General features: G+C 41.8%; 2 protein-coding genes across 4 annotated transcripts; both read right to left on the bottom strand.

The window, feature by feature from the left end:
* Positions 1 to 571: 571 nt before the first annotated feature.
* Positions 572 to 4,014, bottom strand: csf3a (colony stimulating factor 3 (granulocyte) a). 3 transcript variants are annotated; one of them, XM_030400259.1, is made up of 5 exons: positions 3,959 to 4,014; positions 3,221 to 3,396; positions 1,650 to 1,757; positions 1,414 to 1,554; positions 572 to 1,323 (listed from the first exon to the last, which is right to left on the bottom strand). In XM_030400259.1, the coding sequence occupies exons 1-5, from the start codon at positions 3,972 to 3,974 to the stop codon at positions 1,132 to 1,134; spliced, it is 633 nt and encodes a 210-aa protein (XP_030256119.1). In that variant the 5' UTR covers positions 3,975 to 4,014; the 3' UTR covers positions 572 to 1,131. The 3 variants fall into 3 exon arrangements, with proteins under 3 accessions (XP_030256119.1, XP_030256120.1, XP_030256121.1); XM_030400260.1 differs by lacking the exon at positions 3,959 to 4,014 and adding an exon at positions 3,769 to 3,890; XM_030400261.1 differs by lacking the exon at positions 3,959 to 4,014 and adding an exon at positions 3,775 to 3,882.
* A 7,498-nt stretch (positions 4,015 to 11,512) lies between these two features.
* Positions 11,513 to 19,212, bottom strand: lrrc3ca (leucine rich repeat containing 3Ca). Its single transcript, XM_030399249.1, has 2 exons — positions 18,708 to 19,212; positions 11,513 to 15,234 (listed from the first exon to the last, which is right to left on the bottom strand). The coding sequence occupies exon 2, from the start codon at positions 15,152 to 15,154 to the stop codon at positions 14,357 to 14,359; it is 798 nt and encodes a 265-aa protein (XP_030255109.1). The 5' UTR covers positions 15,155 to 15,234; positions 18,708 to 19,212; the 3' UTR covers positions 11,513 to 14,356.
* Positions 19,213 to 20,143: the final 931 nt, after the last annotated feature.

Genomic DNA, 20,143 nt, shown 5'->3' with positions numbered 1-20,143 from the left:
AGTTATTTATTTTATTGGAAAATCAGAAAATACAAATGTTTTTTTTTCTGCAAGTCATTCATTCAAACGGATTTTTCTTTTTTAAAAGTAGTTTCTTTTAAACATTTAACAGAATGTATCATTAAAGCCTTAGTGTGCCCCCAACCCTCTGAAATGAGTGTTAACAAATGTCTGCTAGTGTTACCTTTCAGCTCAGACAGATGTTGAGAAGTCAGGTTCTCAGGTTTTCCTCCATTTTTTTCCTTTATTTATTAAAGGTGCACTATGTAGTTTTCGAGAAGAAATTCAAACTTAGAATGGTAATATTAACAATATTAATGAGGTAAAAATACAAACACGGAAATATTTATTTTTTTCGATAACTGAACAAACAAGCTGTCCCCAGAACACTGTTTTGAGCTAGAAAGGTGGCAGGGCCTGCCAAATATAAACAAAGTAATATAATGTGAAACTGTGTCCTTTAACGTCATTCAGATTATCAGTTAATTACTATTTGCAGTATTACTTTTAATCTTTTGGTTGGTTGTTTGCTGTAACTGTGATTAATGTCCCATGTCCTCTTTATGTTGTCTTTGTGGGGTTTTTTTTTTTTTTTTTTTGCCCTCTACTGTAAATCAAATTCCCCTTGAGGGACAATAAAGACCTGAACCTGAACCTTTATTTAGTCATCAAAATGAAGAGAATGTGTTTATTCTGTTTGTTTAGGTATTAAAAATCAGTGAATGAAGATCTTTTCTTTTTTTTCTTCCCCAAAAATACATCGTGCCCCTTTAAACTCAGCTGCGAGAATTGTTAGTGTATTCTTTCCTTTTGCACTTTTAAATATAAGTGATTATAGTTTGTTTTTGGAGGATGATTTCATTTTCAGTTATTGCCATTTAACGTAGGCGTGATGGCATACTTTCAGAAGGAGTCAGCAGACTAGTGTTAAAACAGAAGTTAGCTCTGCTGTCAACAGAAAGAGGAATAAGGCAAACAAAGCTATCAAAAATAAAATTCCCTCAATAAATATTCTATCTAAATAAATATCTATATAAATAGAAATAAATATTTTGTATAAATAAATGCCATAACAAAAAATGGCAGAATATGTCACGTTTTGGACATGTTCCAAAAGCGGTTGGCTCATGGTCAGCTCTCTGTCTCTTCTTCATTGCTCCGGTCCAGACTCCTGAGGCAGCGGACCACATCCTGCCCGAAGGCCTGGAGCTGCACCAGAGTCAGGTGTGCTGCCACCTGAATCTCATAGTCCCCTGGTAGAGTTAGGGCAACAGGGGTCGGTGAGGGCTGCACCACAGCCTCTGCATGCACCTTTTTCAACAACTGCAAAGGACACAAAAAAAAACATCAGTACATTTGCCTTTAAGTAAGCATCATTTGTCAAGAAAGATTGATTTAGAATAAGTCCCCCACCTTATTGACCTGAATGACAAGGTCTCTGATGTCAGCCTGTAGGCTGATCACTTTGTCCTTGTTCTCCAGGCGAGGAGTGACGGAGCTCAGCAAGGCCCGGTGCAGCTGCAGACCCTCGGACATGTGTCTCAAACAGGTCTCCTAAGAAGACAGAACACCAGGTCACGTTGTCTGTTTTTTTTTTTTTTTTAATCCATCACTTAATTTACAGAATTATTCCCCTAGAAGATGCTCACCAAAGTGTAGTTTTCTGACACGGCTTTGAGTACAGGAGCAGACGGAATTCCAATGGTTTTTGCGATCATCGCCAGCCTTTCATTTTCAGTGGAATTGAGCTGTAGGGCCTGTGGTGGAGAGAGAGAGAGTGTAGAAATGTTATGGATCGATAGCAGCCTACATAAGCAAGTAAACAAAATTACATTGTGCTGTTTTTGGTCACAGGGGGCACCAGAATCAACGAAATTGACAGATTCTGCAGCAGCTTTAAAGTAGCTGTGCTGCAATATAACCATGACATTTGCAGATGAAATATTGATAGCATGTTAGTAATACACATATGATAATATCGCAAGTAAAATTCAGCACCTCTTAAATCAATTATGTTTCTTTTTATTCTCAGAGTGTCACATTAGGCAGTGGTAAGCACCTTGACGCTGGTATCCAGCCGGCCATTAAACAAAAAAGACAAAGATGACGCAGAAACATCAGCTATCTACGAACACAGTCTGTGGCTGCTGTGTGTTTGTTATTTCCATTCCATGAAAGATTTAATTTGACTGACACCATTGTTTATTGTTTTCTTCAAAAAGTCTACAAATATCACAAAAACAGCCTACTGTTACTGTGAATTCCTTCTGATATCGTGACAGCCTCCTTTAAAGCTTTAGAAGCACTCATTACGCTGCATTTGAGCATCATATTTTGGGTTCACTATTAGTTTGGAGGCGAGCTGTTGAGGTTGAGCTAATTTTAACTAGTTTAATCTGGACAGTGGATCATATTCTACAATCTTATTATAGGTCTTGTATGTACCGTCTGACTTGTAAGGTAACATGTAATGAAAATATTCAAGTGGAAGTACCTTGATATTGTACTTAAGAGAAGTACTTAGTGCAAATGAGTCTTGTAGCAGATTCATTACTGCTTAAGTCAGACAGTTACACATTCTTTACTCAAGTATAAGTAGGCTACAGATATTTGTATAAAAAAGACTCAAAATTCAAATTTCTGTTCAAATCTTACTGAACCACATGTCTAATTAATACAATTTAACGACTAGTAAACTTAAAGGTAGAGTCAAAAGGATTTGTCTGAGCTTCTCGTAAACGCACCACAAAGACAGTTCCATTCACAGGACGTCAATTAGCGACACTTTGTCGCCTATTAAATAATCAATAATCCCTCTTGAATGCATTAAAAACCAAAGTGAGGAGCCTGTCTTGAAAATGTAAGGAGAAGAAAGTGCGAACACATTGGTATTAAAATTTAAAAAGTTGTCAGCTTAAGTACAGTAAGGTAAGAGGTGTTTGCAGTTCGTTGCTTCCCACCTCTGAGCAGCACTACAACTAATAAATCATCTCACGTATGTGTTTTTACATGCAACACGTTTGTAATGCACACGATGACTGCTGCAAAAGTGGAGCGATGATGCAGCCTGTCAGACCAGTACCAGGGCAAAGTGCTGACTCAGGCTCAGGAGCTCTTATTATGGGCTCACAGGCAGAATCACCGCACCCAACACATTTACATCTAAACGCAGCAACAGCAAAAGCAGCAAAAAGAAAAACGCTTGCGCCGGTCTCCTCACCTGTGAGTGGATGCAGGACGCGTGCGTGTCGGGAATGGCCTGCAGGATCTTCTCTATCAGGTCGCGGCTCATCTTCACCATCTCCTGAGATTGCGGGTCCTCAACAAGTGCGCCTCTCCCCGGCAGAGGTGCGCCGCGGCCGAGCGTGGCCATGTAGGAGGGAAGGACGAAGACTGCTGCGGGAGGAGAAGAAACCGAAATGTCACCGCCGAGGCATCAATACAATCGGCTTTATACATCCAGCACCAAGTGTGTCGGAGTGAGTGTGTGTGTGTGTGTGCTGTGTGAGGAGGAGGAGGAGGAGGAGGAGGAGGAGGACAACAAGCGGAACAAAAGCCTTCCTCTCCCCCTCTCTTTCTCCCTCTCCTCAGCAGCTCCTCTGTGCCTGCTGCAGCACTGGGCATGTCTGTCTCCCCTCAGGCTAAATAGCTGCGTGAGTTGAGAATAGTCTGTAATGTGAAACCCCTGAGCCAGAAAAAGTCACTACAGCAGTCAAACATAGCGAATGTGACAGTCTGATCAAGATGTGAACTGGAGAAGAAATGTACCCTTCCCTCCTAAAAACAGCTCCAGATGTTTTAAAATAAACTTTCCTAGCCTATGATACCAGTGAAGATAGTGCAGAGGCTGGTGCTGAGTAGTTCCCTGAAGCCCTCCCTCGGAGCCTCTGTCTGCTGTGTGTGTGTGCAGGGAAGAGAAAGCAGCATTTCTCAAGTATTACCTCACTAGCCTACTCACCAATCAGGATGTGCATGGCCTCTGCTCAGGAATGTCTTTAAGTATTGACCCCCCAAGTGAAAACTATCTATGATTTATAGCACACTTATAGTGGTATATATAGCAAGTCCATGTGTGGGATTTCCCAAGGTTTGATCATCTTTCTCACTAGTGACAGGAGAGTTCTACGAAAACGTACAAGGTTAAGGAAGTTAAGTTAATGGCATCCAAATTGTGGATTGATAAAGATCTATTGATTCAATTTAATTTGTCTACATTAGTGATTTAATGTAATTTAATAATTGAATTTGGCTCAACGTTAGATGTTCTGTAAATCAGCATGACAATGTGCGTCTCCCGATAACACATTTTTTTAATCCAATCTCTCAAACAAAACCCCCCACAAGTCACTTCACATGAAATAAACATAAACATAAAATAAAAGTAAATGGTTACAGAAAGACAGCTATTAACGTTTCTTTCAAACAATACAGTGAGAATGTTTAAAAGACAGATGTACCACAAGGATAAAAATTACACAAAAAAGAAAGAAAGAAAGAAAGAAAGAAAGAAAGAAAGAAAGGAAAGGGGTGACAGTTGTCTGCCTCCAAAGTAACACAATTCAAGATTTTTATTTTGGGAACTGGAATTCATCGCAGACTTTTTATACTGATGTAACACAGCTTGTAGTTTACATATGAGTCTAGCCAGCTGCACAAAACTATCCTATAGTCATACATAAAGAGACAGAAAGGAAACAGGCATCACCTGACACCATTCGGGCGGAAATTGAAACTGGAAGTGTTTAAATTCTTTCTGAAATGTCGGACTTTTGAGAGAAACCTTCTGTTTTATTTTCTCATGACGTCTGTGGTCGTCCTGCGTGTTTTTGGGCCATCAAGACACTTGCAAGCAGAATGACTTGTGGCTTTTGCCTTGCCATTAATAGAAAACAGGAAATGTATCATCTTACAGGAACCCATACTGTATAAGACAGTAATAATTGTGGTGAAAGATAAGATGGGAGCGAAAATGACTGCCTAGAGACTGAAGCTTCTTCGATCCGAACAGGTGATTCAGGGATAGAGAGTTCACCAGAATTTATGTGCATACAAGCACAGTATAATGGGGAGTGGAAAGAGCTGAACAAGCTTTGACAGATACAAGAGTGCCATCTGGTGGGAACGTGTGTTATGCTATACATTTCACTCAGAAATATCTCAGTTCAAAGTGCAGTCAAAAGCAACGGTCACTGAGGCGAATGTTTGATTGCTGGAAGAAAATGCGACAAAATACTGATGTAACGCTGATTTATTCCATAAAAATGTGCTTTCACCTCAAAGATCCCTAATTGGCATGTTAGAATTGTTTGTTTAATCTGTTCATAAACTGAAGATGTAGTTTTGAGGTTTTCAGGTGAACATCAGGAAGTTTCCAGGAAGTCACTGCCCCCCGCCAAGAAATATATATGCCCCCCCCCCCCCCCAATTAAAGCGCAACTTCACATTTTCACGCTTCAATTTTTGTACGGATTAAACAAACAAGCTTAAATTTGTTAATCGATCACACTCTCATATCTGTATAGTAAATATTAAGCTACCACGAGAGATGGTTAGCTTAGCTTAGCATAAAGACTGGAAGCAGGGGGAAACAGCTAGCCTGATTCTGTTAAAAGGTTAAAAATCAGCCTATCACCACCTCTAAAGCACATTATTATTGTTTTTTTGTTTAATCTGTGCAATAACTGAAGTCATAGTTGTGATGTTGTCAGGAAAAAAACAGACACCAGGAAGTCACTGCCCCCAACCAATAGATAGTCCCATATCTGACCCCCATAAAACCACCCCTTGACATTTTCATGCTTCAGAGATCAGAGAGGTGCTGGTTTATATCTTTTCAGACAGACCCATGCTTGCTGTTTCCCACTGTTTCCCGTCTTTATGTTGAGCCAACCTCCAGCTACGTTATTGATTTTTGCACCCACCTTTTTGCAAGAAAATAACATATTTTGTTTCTGCCCCTAGTTATTCATTAAAACCTAATTTCATTCCAGACATACTGTTTACCATTCTGTCAAGAGTTACTGTATGTATGTAATCACCTCATAGGTTAATCCGGAGCCTCCATTGTGGAAGATCAGTTTGCTTCATGCTCTGACACGAGGGCCCCTTGATCAGTCATTGTAGCTACGTTACATCTGGCATGCTTGACAGGCTGTGAAGTGAAGCCGTCAAATCTGATCCCTGAAATCCACACTGGTCTGACCTCCAATCAATCCTGCACATGAAAGGAGGGCATTATTCACTGCTGAGGCTTCGCTCCGTGGCCCCGACAGTGACCCAGTTGGAAACACTATTTGGTTGTCGCGGTGGAACAATGTGCTAGCTCGCCTCTGGCTGTGCAGAGAAAGGCTGTACAAGCCTTTCCTGCCTTTTTAACCATTGAACGCATCCACTCTGAAGCTTGATTTAATCCATCACACATTGTCCCCTTTCTGATTGTATCTGATTGTTGCATCGCTCTCATAACAAGAAGTGGAAAGATATCTGGTGCATGGAGTCCATTACATTTAGTGTGATAGAGTTTAGCATAAGGTTCTGCCAGGAAGAACAGGGCTCTGCTTTTCAAAGGCATTGTAAAGATGGACCTTAACGAAAATATGGAGGGGTTGAGGCGTTCTGAAGGGATTTTAAAATGGCAGGCTAAATCTCTAATTTTTGTGACATACAGCTTCTTTGTCATGTTACATTACCCAGGCATTTAAGTATTTAAGGGTGCATGTTAAAGGTGCAATATGTAAGCATTTAGCTTGAAACCATTCAAGATTTCACTAAAATCATCAATGGAATGTGAAAGAATAACAGTCCCGATGTCATGTCCTGTGTGAATCTGCACTCCCAGCCTGGATCGCTTGCTGCACGGCTAACTGAGCTAACTAGCCAAGAGCAGCTACAGTTGAAGGTTACTCCCGTGGTATGCTGCCTCGTTTTGGTTGGGAGTATGAATTCAACAAGTGGCCAATACTTACATACTGCACCTTCAAGAAAAGAGGCTTTACGGCAAATCCTGGGTCCAGAGACCACTTCTAATTTTCCCATGATCTCAAATGTTTTCTTCTTTTTAAACATAAATATTGTTAATCTGCAATGATATTAGTAGATAAGTAAATACTTTCTGAAATATTTGTAGTAAAAGCATTTGGCCTAAAGGACTTGATATCCATTCAGCTCAATATAAACTGTAGTGTTCATACAGGACTGAAATCCTGTGAACAAAAGCTGTGCTGAAATACCATATGTGTTCCCACACTTCAAACACTGAATTCTAGTGATTTTTTCCCTCATTAAAGCAGCTACAAAGAACTGTCACTGGTGTTGATTCTTGTGTCCTCTGTGGACACAAGTGGTACGAGCACCAGGGCCTCATGTTAAGAAGATCTCAATCTACTTAGCATGTGCATTTGTTTTGGAAGCGAGTGAAGTTATTGGCATTTCCAAGTAATATTATGTCTTCGTAATAACAAGCCAGCAACAAGATACAGCTCGGTAGCAAGGCCAACATGAAATGTTAGGTTATAAGCCACTTTGTTCTGCTGCATTTACAGAAGTATCCACCGCCGTACCAACAGACAACAGAGCAGCTTCATTCCTCAGGCTGTGAGATTATTCAAGTCATACTCGGCACTCTTTAAAATAGCTAGCTTTTAATTTCAGACTCCAACCCAATCGTAGGCATTAACAATGATAGAAATTGCCATTCTCCTCGCTTATGGCCTCACGTGTTTATGTAGATCAAATAGAAGCATCAGTATTTAATGAAACTGTTTCACCACCAGTTCAAAGTTCCTTGTGGTACATTTAAAGTGCAAATCAGGACACTTCAAATAACATGCACTGAGTCATGGGTCAGATCCAAACACAAGTTGTAATGGTTGCATGACAAGACTGATACCACTAGTCAAACAGGACGTCCAGGTTCAGGCTCTTTCGAAACCCGAGTTTGAAGAACTGACTGTTTCACGTGATTGCACATGGAGTGAGAGTTAAGCTGAGCTGTCCGTTCACTCGGGGAAATGACAGAAGAAAACAATTGCAAAATGTGTTTTACTTGGAATACAGACCCAGGCAGGAGGATGTGTTTCTCCTCAGAGGAAGGATGTTTGGATAGGAGAGGACATTGCTCAGCAGATGATTTTACAGGAAACATGATTTGTAAGTTCATAACAACTCCTGCTTGGATACCAGACACCTCTGAATCAGCTGAACTCTTAACATATCAGCACACCTCTCCTGTGTAATCTTCTGATTTTGCTATTCTTCGGAATTTACACAAACTGGAAATTTAAATGAGAAATCATTCATATGTTCTTGTTCCCGGTTTGGTTTTATGATTTCGCAAGAGATGATCAGTCCCCAACGGTACATTATCCAGACTGAGAACCTTGGCCTACATTATGGTTATGTCACTGTAGTTAAAAGATACCTCTGAATCTAGTTTTAGGTTGATTGTCTACAGGGTAATTATGAATATACATATCTATGTACAGTCCAATTGTTATATAGCACAATAGTATATTGTATAAAATATTAATTACAGCTGTCAATAATCACATTTCATCCCCTGTGCTTTAACTAGTAAATCCATGTAACAGCCATTATATGTCTAAAGTATCTTTATGTCTTAAGATATAGTGTGTTGGACTTTGAGGACTAGCAGGAATTGAAAATAATATTTATCATGATGTTTTGGTTTGTGTATAATCACCTGAAAATAAGAACTGTTGTGTTTTTATTATCTTAGAATTAGCCTTTAAATCTACAGAGCAATTCTTCCATAGACTCCGCCACATTTCTACAGGAGCACGGAAAAAGACAAACCACATACTGGCTTTGAAGATGCCTTTTGAATCTACACACTTGTTTAACTTAACATTTTTGACATGATATTATAGTACGACACACCGACTTACGTGAAGTAATACCTGAATATGGAGATTAGTTCTTTACGCACACTGAAAATGCTGGGACATGGATTGGTATGCTCAAACAAGGATTACCAACCTGGCAAAGCCCAGAGGAAACGAAAATTGGAAAAGAGATCTCAGTAGTGTCTCATTCATTTCTCCTAGACAACTATGAGATCTATGTGAGACCAAAGTGAGGCTGTGGCTGATTTCTCCTGTTTCTCAATTGTTTCTCCTGAGAAACAGGTGCAGAAAATCTCAACTTGGGCTCCCTGTAAGTTTCAAAGGAGATTTCATCAAGCTCTCAATGAAGTTTCAGAATGTCTCCTCAGTGCTGGAAAGGAGCAAGGTTTAAGCGGTAAAGTCTCAAGTCTCACCTATTGCTCCTAAGGAATTTTAGGAGAAACAAATGAGAAATGTTTGAGACCAAAAAAGACTACAACGAGACTGAAATGAGAACTCGCATTGAGCTCCTTTACAGCTCCATAGCCGTAAAGGAGCAAGCTTTGAGCAGTAAAATCTTCCTCTGGGAGGTCACTGCCCTCAGTGAAGGTCCCGGGTTGCTGGTTGGTCAAAATAAGCAAGATTGTAATTTACCCTGTTGGTTACTCATATTTGCTTATGCTGCAATTACCTTACCTTGAGGCCATGTTTTATAGATATGCCTGGTGTCAGTTCTAGTTTATCACCTTTAATACTTTAGTTATTAATATGATTAAATGAGGTGCAATCTAAAAGTTTGAGTTTAATCACATTTTCACAATCTAATTTACAGCAAACCTGCAGTATGGTAGTATGCAGGTTGCGTTTTGTGACTCTGGGTTGGGAGAAACAAGTGTTACAGTCTGTATTTTTGGTTTTACCTGCACATGCTGTGTGTTATCACTGATGAACATTTATAACAAAAGCACATTTGAACACAAAAATGTTTATCTTGACGTGAACACATTTAAGATATAGAAAGGTATTTTCCTAACACATACACACTCTCCACAACAGAGGGTGCTGTGTCACACAAAATGAGGGCAGGACTTGAAGACAGTGTGTTCTCCTGAGACAAACCATCACAGAAGGTTGACATCCACCCAAAGGTCAACCATGTCACTCCCCTCTGAAGCAGCATCTTAAGTGTAGCATACCCATTTTTGGGCTAAAAGGGGAAATCAGGTGCCCACATGGACTCTCGCTGGGAGACCCCATGTGATCTCAGGGCCTGGAAACAATTTCACCTGCAACCCAATCCCAAAGCGGGCCGCGCTCTGTGGGATTGGATGAGTCACCTTATCCCCCACTTTGTGTCCCATTACCCAGCAGTTGTAATGCTCACACCAGTGTAACGTGTCTAAGGTAGCAGGCGGGGCAAACTGAGCTGGCCTGAAATTTAAATTAACCTCAGCAACATTTATGTGTGCCGGGGAACAGAGGTGTTACATTACCAGTACCCTTACTCCCGCCATGCACACACACTTGTCGTACATACAGGTGAACAAAGGAATGCGCGCACTCAGATACATAAGCTGTAAGAAATACAGAGCAACACATGTCTGTTACTAGTTCTGTGTTTATCTACTCCGGTGGTGAGCCTTTCTTAACAGTGGCTGGTTTCAAAGCCACCGTGAGAGTCTGTTATCAAAGGACAGAGGAAAGGAGGGAGCTGTGTGTGTGTGTGTGTGTGCGTGTGTGTGTGTAGGTGTGTGTGTGTGTGTGTCAGGAAATGTCAGAGAGAGAGGCTTACCATCTATTTTTCAGTACTGTTGAACCTCCTGCTCGTCATGGGAGGCTGTACCTGGGCTTCCTTAAGATTAACTCTGTCAAGATCAGTATCATTGTTTTCTGTAAAACAGACTCAGCCTATTCATTGAAACTGTGGAGCATGGACAACAACAAAAAAGTAACACGCAGAGAAAACGTCTGTCACAGACAACCACCTCTAAATTTGTTCTTGGAGGATAACAAGGGAAATATATCAATACATGGTTTAGTGAAAGCCATGTTATCCTTACACGTTTCTTCCTGATTTCTGAAAAGAAATTGTTCAACATTTTGGGAAATTTGGGGAAGATCGCTGCTATCAGCTATTATTAGCTAGCCGTTAGCTTACAACATACAGCTCACCCTTCTCTGTTCATGTGTGTTGGAATTATGTTGTGTGTTGCTACATCTAGCGAGGAACTGCCATTTCATCCCAAAAAAAGAAAAAAAAGAAAAAAACAATTTATTTGTCTTCTTATATCAAATTAAAATTGGCCATTTAGCTTTGCAGAAGCTTAAAGACTGGAATAGCTAGCACACCTTCAGTGAATGGTGGCAAAATACACCAACCAACACATCTAAGGCTAAGCGTAATTACTTATCCCCAAAGTATAAAAAAAATCTCACCAGCGGCATTGTAACCACCATATTTTGAGGTAACATAGCGGTTTTAACATCAGAAGTCACACCAATGTACCGTGCTGTTGCTAACTAGCTAGCTAATAAACTTTGGCTCTCTGCTGCTCAAAGTTGAAGATTGATCGATGTCATGTTGGCTGTCATTGCTTGAGATTGCTTGGTTAATGCTACAGCAGGTTTAATTTTTTGTTTCACAGGAAGAACACGATTAGATTTTGACATAAGAATACAAAGATGTTTATTTCTTGGGGGAGGCGCGGGGAAAAGTCACTCCAAGCACCAAAATGGATCATTCATAAATTTAGCGCACTGTATGAACATCATTTTCTGATCTTCAGAGTAGCCTACCACATTCGGAGACAGAAGCTTCATAAACAGTTGAAAGTCGTCTTGGAAGTGATTTAACCCAAGTAATTCAACACACATACTGTAAGCAGAGAAGAAGCTGTTACTGCATGCATGGATTTCTGCATGTGTTTTCCTAGACATATTGTTACGGTAGTATGTCTAACCATCTCTTACATTGACATTCTGCTGACAGCCTCTCCACAAGAGTTTAAAAATGTTGTTTTATAGTACATAATCGAAAGAGAAAGCTTTTCTTTCATACATTTTCTGACAACTCTGTTTTGAACAGCTATGCTCTCATTTTAGTAAACAAACACCCCCATAATAGACCCAGGATGTCTCCAAAAGGTTTGAATCTTGACTTAGCAGGTCATTTCTTGGGACCAATAACTTCCTGAAATCTTGGCTAGATCATTCTGCACATAGCCCCCATGACACATTCAATTATAATTTTTTAGACAAATTAAACAAACGCCACATGAAATTTTAATTATTGAGCTTTAGAGGAGCTAGTGGACAGGTTTTGTTACCCATGGACATATGCAGCCAAGATTGTTTCCAGTCTTATATGCTACACTATAAGCTACCCTTCTGCTGACTACAGCTACATATTTATTGAACGTAGAGGGTGGCATCAATCATCTTGTTCAAATGGGCAAGAAAGTGAATAAGTGCATTAACCAAGATGTCAAACCATTCCTTTAAAGACTGAGTGCTGCGTTTGGGAGAGAGGCAGTCTAAGGACAAGGTGGAGCTGACTTTGGCTTCTACTGTGAGCGCTCTGAACCCTCAGTGAGCCGCCCAAGGGCATTTGGAAAGTGCTTTACCCAAGCAAGGGTGAACCAGGCAGCAGAGGGGGCAGCTGAAACCCTGTGGCATTCTCCCTAAATTTCTCCTCAAGAACTGGGTCACACAAGATGATGGGTACATTCCCAAGTGTTTTTATGGTCACCATAAATCATTGATTGGTCTTGCTCTGCTCTAGAGGCATTTGTGTGTCTGACACAGGGAAATCCTTGTTGACAAACCACTTCCCACATCTTCAACATCAAATTTGATTATTCAAGACAGCACAGGGTCTTTCTTACCTTGCTCTGTGGAAAAGACACAAGCATATTTTAGAGCACAGTCTGATTGAGGATTGAATTACGCCTCCGGTCAAAATACATTTACCTTTGCGTGGTCTCAGTTTGTATTGACAATCTGATTAGAAGAGGCACAAATGCGTCCCCTCTTCCCCACAATCTGGTGAAATTGGAGATTCACAACCTCAGCAACTCTTTCAAATGGACGAGCAGGTCATGGCCCCATAAATGTTATTTGGAAAACCCATGAGTGTGCCCTCATCCGACAACATGGCTCCAAGAGGCACCCTGGGTGCTTTTTAAAAAGGCATGACAAAGAATAAAAGGCTCCAACTTGATAACGACATAAGATCGTGAAGGACTCCTCTGTGTTCCCTGAATTACTCTGGGTGAAAATATGAGAGTAATAAGTGACTGCTGAAGGGCTTATCTAAACAGAATATGAAAAACTTGTACCCGTTCTGATTGTAAGTCTCACTCCAACTCTCTCTTTTGATTTCATAGCAGCCGAACGGCAGTAACCTTCAATTTCCTACTTCTCGAATCAAGTTATTGGCTTGTGACTTAAGACTGGTATGTTAGCATATTATGCTGATGAGTAATTCCACAGCTGCAGTGTGTCTCTGATGCCAGAAAAAGATTAAAGGCCATGTCTTTGTAAAGTTTCCTTCAATCAGGTACGTATCTATTTACCCTCTATCGTCTCTGGGTGAGAAGCTCTTCCTTGTCCTACAACATCCTAAATCCCTGCATTTGATAGACTGTAACTTTCAACGAGAGTACTTCTGTGGTCTATAGATCATTTAGGGATCCCACTGGTTACGAGGGTGAGCTAGCAGAGGTTTCCCGTCAAATATTCTTAACATACAGAGGCAGCTTGGAGCTTTGCGGTTCTCATCAGTATGGAGCTCTGGTAGAGTAGCTCCTATCAAAAACATCCCAGAATAACTGATGAGCCCCTTCATCCTACCGCAACCTGATTCATCAGCATAGTGAGCTGAATATGCATCTACTAAAGAGCAATTCATATTTTAAGTAGTGTAGGTATTTCTTCATTTTTTTGTGAGACAGACAACTGAGTCAAGTAAGAGAAACCCCCAAGAAAACAACAACTTAAATGGAAAACATCATTTTACTTGGAATATACCAGTGAATACCGTAGGGGTGTTAATGGAAAACGGTTGTACATAGAGTTCTGCATTCTACTACTGCCTCTCCCATTGTTCGTATCACTGTCTGACGTTGCATCCTGGATCGTCTGTCTGCAAGCGAGATGCATCAATCGAGGTGCATGCACCACTGGATTAATCCCATTTGTATCCCATATTCCGAGTTCGCCCAAACAAATACAGTTGCTTTTTCTACCTTATCGCACAGACTAGACCATCATCCCAGCCACAAAAAAATCCTAATGGGTCACTGAGAGCTTAATTATTCATCAGGGCTAGGTTGCATCGGCCTGGTTTTCTTGCGCAGGCACATGCCTTGTTGCCCACCTTGGCTCCGTTGGGAGAACAGCTGGGAGAAAAAAAACAAACATCTGAAACTGATGACGCCAGTAGTCACAGGTTGTAGCTCCATCCTGTTTGGTGTAGGTTACCACTTCAAGTCCCATGTGTAGCTCCATCATCCCTATACCACAGTACTAATGGTGGAAGACTCCTCCGACTTGCCCTGCTTGCTAGGCAACGACTTGAGGTACTCCAGGTGTCTGCGGGCATCCTCCTGATTAGCCCTGACATAGTAGACCAGGTAGGAGATGACCATGGTGAACCAGCCGAACATGACGACTAGCATGGCCACATCTGTAGTCCTCTTCATCACCACACATAGGTCTATGTCTGGTGCCAACAGGAAGGAAAGTCCTTGAACTCCTATTTCCTCAGGATCTGAAGTCTGGCACACAATGCCTTTCAGAGATGCAGGCTCCAGGTCCACGTGAGGCAAGGCCATCTGCAAGCTGCAATCACAATGCCATGGATTGTTTGTTAGATTGGCGCGAGCCTGCAGGCCTTCGAAGGCCTCAGAGTTAAAGTTTACTAACTTGTTTGAAGAAAGGTCTAGAAATTGTAATGAGGAGCCCAAGCCTCTAAATGCCCCTTGCTCCAACTGGCTTAATTCATTGTGTGATAGATCCAGTTCAACCAGATGGGGCAAACCTGCAAAAGCATTCGTTGGGACTGTTGTGAAGAGGTTGAAGTCCAGGTAGATGCGGCGTGTGTCATTGGGGAAATCCTGGGGGATCTCTGTGAGCTGCAGATTGCTGCACCGCACCGTCTTTCCACCGCTGTCGCTCTCAGAGCAGTAGCAGCTCTTGGAGCAACTGGTGGCAGCATGGTGGAAGCAGAAGGTCATCAGCACCAGGCTGTGCAGCAGCAAACACATGACCACTGAGTGGCGCAGCAGCCAGTCTGCAGGTAGGGACATCATGAAATACGGGCATGCTCCAGGAAGGATCACCTGGGTGGAGGAACAGGAATGCACGTCAACCTCCCCAGTAGCTGTTGAACCTATGACATAAAAACAGCGGAAAGTCACATTAGCAACAGTGATTCAAGATTCAAGATTCTAGATTCAAAGGTCTATTTATCAAATGCAATTGTCAAGTACAGCAGCAGTTAAATGTAATTGCAACTACACCGTAGACTGTGCAAAAAAAACAGTGCAACCAGAAAATACATTTAAAAATAAGAAAAAAATTACTGAAAAATAAAATAAAAGACTTTTGTTAAATAGAAAATTATATATATATATATATATATATATATATAATATATATATATATATATATATATATATATATATATATATATATATATATATATATATATATATATATATATATATATATATATATATATATATATATATAATATATATAATATATATATATATATATATATATATATATATACACACATACATACATACATATTGTAAACAATAATTAGATATAAGAAGACTGGAAGAGAAGACTACTCTTTGAAAAAAGAAAAGTGCAGATTGTACAGTGAAATTATTTTCTCTGCAGAGCATTGGTGATTAATGATGTTCTTTAGAGTCCATTTGCTGCAGAAATAGGGGGTACAGTATCTTGTCTAATTGCAGTAAAAAAGCAGCGGGAATGCTGCACACTCGTTCCAGCATGTTGTTGACCAGAAACAATCGTGCTTCTGTTGTATTTCCGAGAAAAAGTCTGAGGATCAGACATTCCCTTCATACTAGCACAATAAACGAGCTCTGAAAATCCTTTGGTGTCACTGTGCCTCTTTTATAATTGACATCCCTGCGATGCAGGGCTATTTCAGTACACAGAGACTGGCATTAACATAGTGATGTGACACCACGAGGAACAAAATGTTCCGAACAAAACATGAAACCAACTCCATTTCTCATGAAAGTGTAAATAAACCATCTTTCCAGTTCTTTCTAATACTATAGCTGCCGTTGTGATGCAACAGTAAAAGTGACCATTAAAACTTTGTGTCCGTCAAGCTATGTAGTCTCTAGTCCATAAGGTAATTTAGTGCAAGTAACACAAAAGGTAAAAGCTCCCCTGCATGTCCTGTAAATTACACTTTATATTTTGTATGCAAGCCTTTGAAAATAGCAGCTCTACCCACCCTAACACACTTCATTAATAGCTGATCAGGGCTACCTCCTATCCTGTTACTAATCCTCTTAGGGAAAAACTCCTTAAGTCAGTGTAGCATCAGTGTTGGCCACCCAATCCTTTTGTCGGGGTAAATGCTAATGCTATAAACAGCACCGAGGCCAACAAAACAGACAATGTGATGGCCTGTCTTCTTTGAGACAAAAAGGAGCCACGGAGTTCAACCAGACTTCTTAATTTCTTCAAAATGGCTTCAGACTGGGCAAGATCCACTTACCAAGATTAAAAAATGAAATCGATCTCTAAGTACCTCTACGTATCACATGACGTTGGGGGGTAGAGGACAGAGTGTAGTGGCGATGGCGGTGTGTATGTGTGTGTTAGGGGGACAGATGATTTGTCTACGAGACACAGCTAATAACGCTCATTGTGTTACGCCGGTTTACAAGAGGCCTGCCAGACAACCCCAATAATGAGCCATTGGGGGAGATGGAGGCTGATGCATCGGAGCAAAACACAGTTGAAGCCTCTGCGATTAAGAGGCTGTTTATCCAGACATCTTCATTGAGGCAGAGCAACTTCGAAAGGATTTCCCTCTGTGTCAGCACGGTGCATGAGAAAATAAAATAGCATGACAGACGCAGCTGAACACCCAAGGAAATTAAAAAAAATTGTCTTGCCTGAACTAAGTGGGAAGCATTAAGCTCCTGTAAAGGCTATACTTTTCCCGTCACACAGCATGCCAGCCTGGTATTTCCCTGAGAGATAATGGGGGAGCAGAAGTCGAGAGCTGGTGACAGAGGAGGAGAAAGCATGCGGGCAAGGGAGGAAATTGGACACACTGGCACGGCGTGGTGAGGGAAAGACTGGTATCGAGAGGATTTAAGGAGAGGGGTAACATTACGACAACAACGCGGAGAGCCGTGCGTGACACTAATGAGATACCGAGGAAGGAGGGAAGGGGCAAATGTGAGTGAGTCAAAGGGACAGCTGATGAAGACAGCTGGCAGTTGAGGAATAAAGGCGACAGGAAGGAGGAAGGTGTCGCCTTCGGATGAGATAAACAAGAGTGGGTGAGTTGCAGGGTGGGGCGACCAGTGTAAGTGATTTTTCAGAGAGAAAAATTCTCCTAAAAGACAATCTACTGATGGTCCACACCCTAGTAGCAAATGGAACCCATCTCAAAACCATACACTGTAAATGCAATAAATCAGTCGGCCTCTAAATCATATGGGGTCTTTGTCAGTGCGATAAATAACTCTCCCGCTTTTAATTTACACCATAAATGTGTCGCTCTGGAAGCCAAAGGTCAGTCTCCTGCTTCATAAATTCACCGCTGTCAGTGCTGAACTAGAAGGGCCCTGCCACAGATGATTCAAGGTAATTTGGACTGGAGAGGCCTCAAAGTGCGGCCCAAATTTACTATGTTAATAGACCTTGTGACGTGGCGCTTCTCATGCATGAATCTGACCTCTTCGTGGCATCGTGTCACAGCTGTAAGCATTGCATGAATGGCAAATAGGCTCCTGGTTTCTAGTTATCAATGAGGAGGGAGGGGGGAAGGAGGAGTGTTTGCAGGGCAGAAGAAAAAGGAAACAGGAAAATAAAGCATCCTGGACGTCTTTTGCCTTGAGAGCTTTTAATGCAACTGTAATCATATTCCAGTGCTTTTAGCTTCGTCTACTCCCAATGCCTTACTCAATGCCCATCTCGATTACTACAGAGGCTCTGTTCGTTCATTAGAGCACAACACTGCGCTTGGCAGATTTCCCACTTTTCCTGAAGACACCCCCCCCCCCCCCCCCCAAACACACACACACAGATAGAATCATGTGGTTGAGTTAACAGCACACAGTTTGAGGAGGGCAGTCAGCTCCTCTGAGGGGCGTCATGTCATTAAATGTACAGTGTGTCAGAGATCTCTATATCTCTCTCTCGGTCAATTTAACTTAAATATTCACATCCTCAATGCAAACTTCAAAACTAAAGCAACACTCATCTAATCACTCTCATCTCTGTTAATCACAACAAGAGCTGAGCACATTTAAGATGCAAAATTAAAGCCTAGCAGTGGGTTAAGTATCAGCTCCTGCTCAAAATTTAAATCCCGCTCATATTGCAACAAGCATCTGGTGGAAAATTAACTCAAAAGGACAAGAGATAAAGGCGATGCCTCGCGGGAACTGATACCCTTGTTAAGTTTGTCTTTCATCCTGTTTTAGTCAGCACCATCCGCTGCTTGTTTTTCCAGCGAGGATCACATGTAGAAACCCGCATTAAACACTGGAATAAAAAAACAAACAAAAACAGTTGCCCTTTTATGGATTAAATCCCAAAGAACACACATGATCAGACACAAAACGCACTCACGTCTTTGCCGCTTTTCCTCTCCTTCTCATGATGCGTTTCTCGGCAAGTGCCCGACGGCAAGCTCTTCCGGCTGAGCAGAAACGCACACAAAGCAAGCGGCTCTGTCGGTGTTTTGGTTCGCTTCCATCAGGTTCTCTCTCTCTCGCAGCTCGTTAAACTTGTGCTGAGAGCCGCTCTGGCAGCCGCGGAGCGCCACTGGAAACGCTCCTGCAGTTCAGGGCTCGCACGGCGCAGCCTTTTAGTTTCCACGCAACCAGAAAACTGGGCAACATCGCCGGAGCCAGCGCGAATTGACAAGGACGCAGGGCGAGGGCAAGGCTGTCACTGAAGGCGGTGTCTCGCCGACCCTGATCCTGGATGTGACACACACACACACACGCACGCAGACACACAAAAATAATGACAAAAATAAATAAATAATGGAAAGTTTAAAAAGGCAGGCACATGGCGCGCAGTGCATTTACGCACAGACGGAAAGCCCTTAATGGCTGGAAACACTCACTCCCATGCTGAGAGCGTTCATGCAAATATGTCATGGCGTGACTGATTACACTCATTCATATGCAACTGTTGATTGCTGCGGGTGCAGTGGATTTGATGTGCATGCATCAGGTGCCAGTAAAGTAAGCGGCACCCCTCCCTCACATACACACATACACGAATACACACACCCACTCTCTTTCTCTTTCTTTCTCTCTCTCTCACACATACAAAGAGAAGTGATCTCATACAGGGCTCATACATGGAGCGGCTGGGTTGGCACACTGCACTAATCGTTTTTGATCTGAAGCTTGTTGTTTCAAACATGCAGCCCGGCTGCCAGGGCGGTGGATCTCCGGCCGTCTCCAGGCCTTTTTCCTGCCTGCTGCCAGCCGATAAGCCCAATCAAATCCACTATGAAAACAGACGTGCATGGGCACTGGTATGGGAGAGTCTGCCAAGCGGCAAGTCATAAGGTATTAATGGAATTAAAATCAATAAAGTGGGACACTCCACCCAAATTCCCTCCACGGTTCTCTGGAACCACAGACAATGAATGATTGACTGCAGCTGAACGGTCTTTATGTCTTTTCGTGATTTCTTTCCTTGGACTGACCAATTGGGTAAAGCTTGTAACTACGGCCTGGGCCCCAGCCCAACAAGGGCCCACAGACCACAGTTTGCTGGTCTGGCCATTGCTTTGTGTTGATTTGATTACTTGCATTTTTGTCATTCCGATAAAACAAAACTAAAATGGTAAAGGATGGTATAGGTTCTTTTTTATATTTTTTACCAATCTTGAGGCACGGCAACGTAGGTGTCTCCCCGTCAATTCTAGTTTTTAATAACTGTCTTTAGTTTGGCTCAGGGTGTTTAAGGGGCAGTTTAAGGGGGTGGGCGCACAGAAAGTCATATATTCAGAGTAAAGAGACAGCACTTCTCCACCCTAGGGCACT

This window comes from Sparus aurata, chromosome 20 (assembly GCF_900880675.1).
Source record: "Sparus aurata chromosome 20, fSpaAur1.1, whole genome shotgun sequence".
NCBI classification, from domain to species: domain Eukaryota; kingdom Metazoa; phylum Chordata; class Actinopteri; order Spariformes; family Sparidae; genus Sparus; species Sparus aurata.
Note: the sequence above shows the minus strand (reverse complement) of the source record. Positions and strands in the feature narration are given on the sequence as shown.

Coding starts and splice junctions, on each gene's coding strand:
- csf3a (XM_030400259.1), bottom strand. Junction 1,555..1,649: donor TGTCAGAAAACTACACTTTG/GTGAGCATCTTC, acceptor CTGTCTTCTTAG/GAGACCTGTTTGAGACACAT. Junction 1,324..1,413: donor TTGTCATTCAGGTCAATAAG/GTGGGGGACTTA, acceptor TGTCCTTTGCAG/TTGTTGAAAAAGGTGCATGC.
- lrrc3ca (XM_030399249.1), bottom strand. CDS start 15,154: ATGATGTCCCTACCTGCAGACTGGCTGCTGCGCCACTCAGTGGTCATG.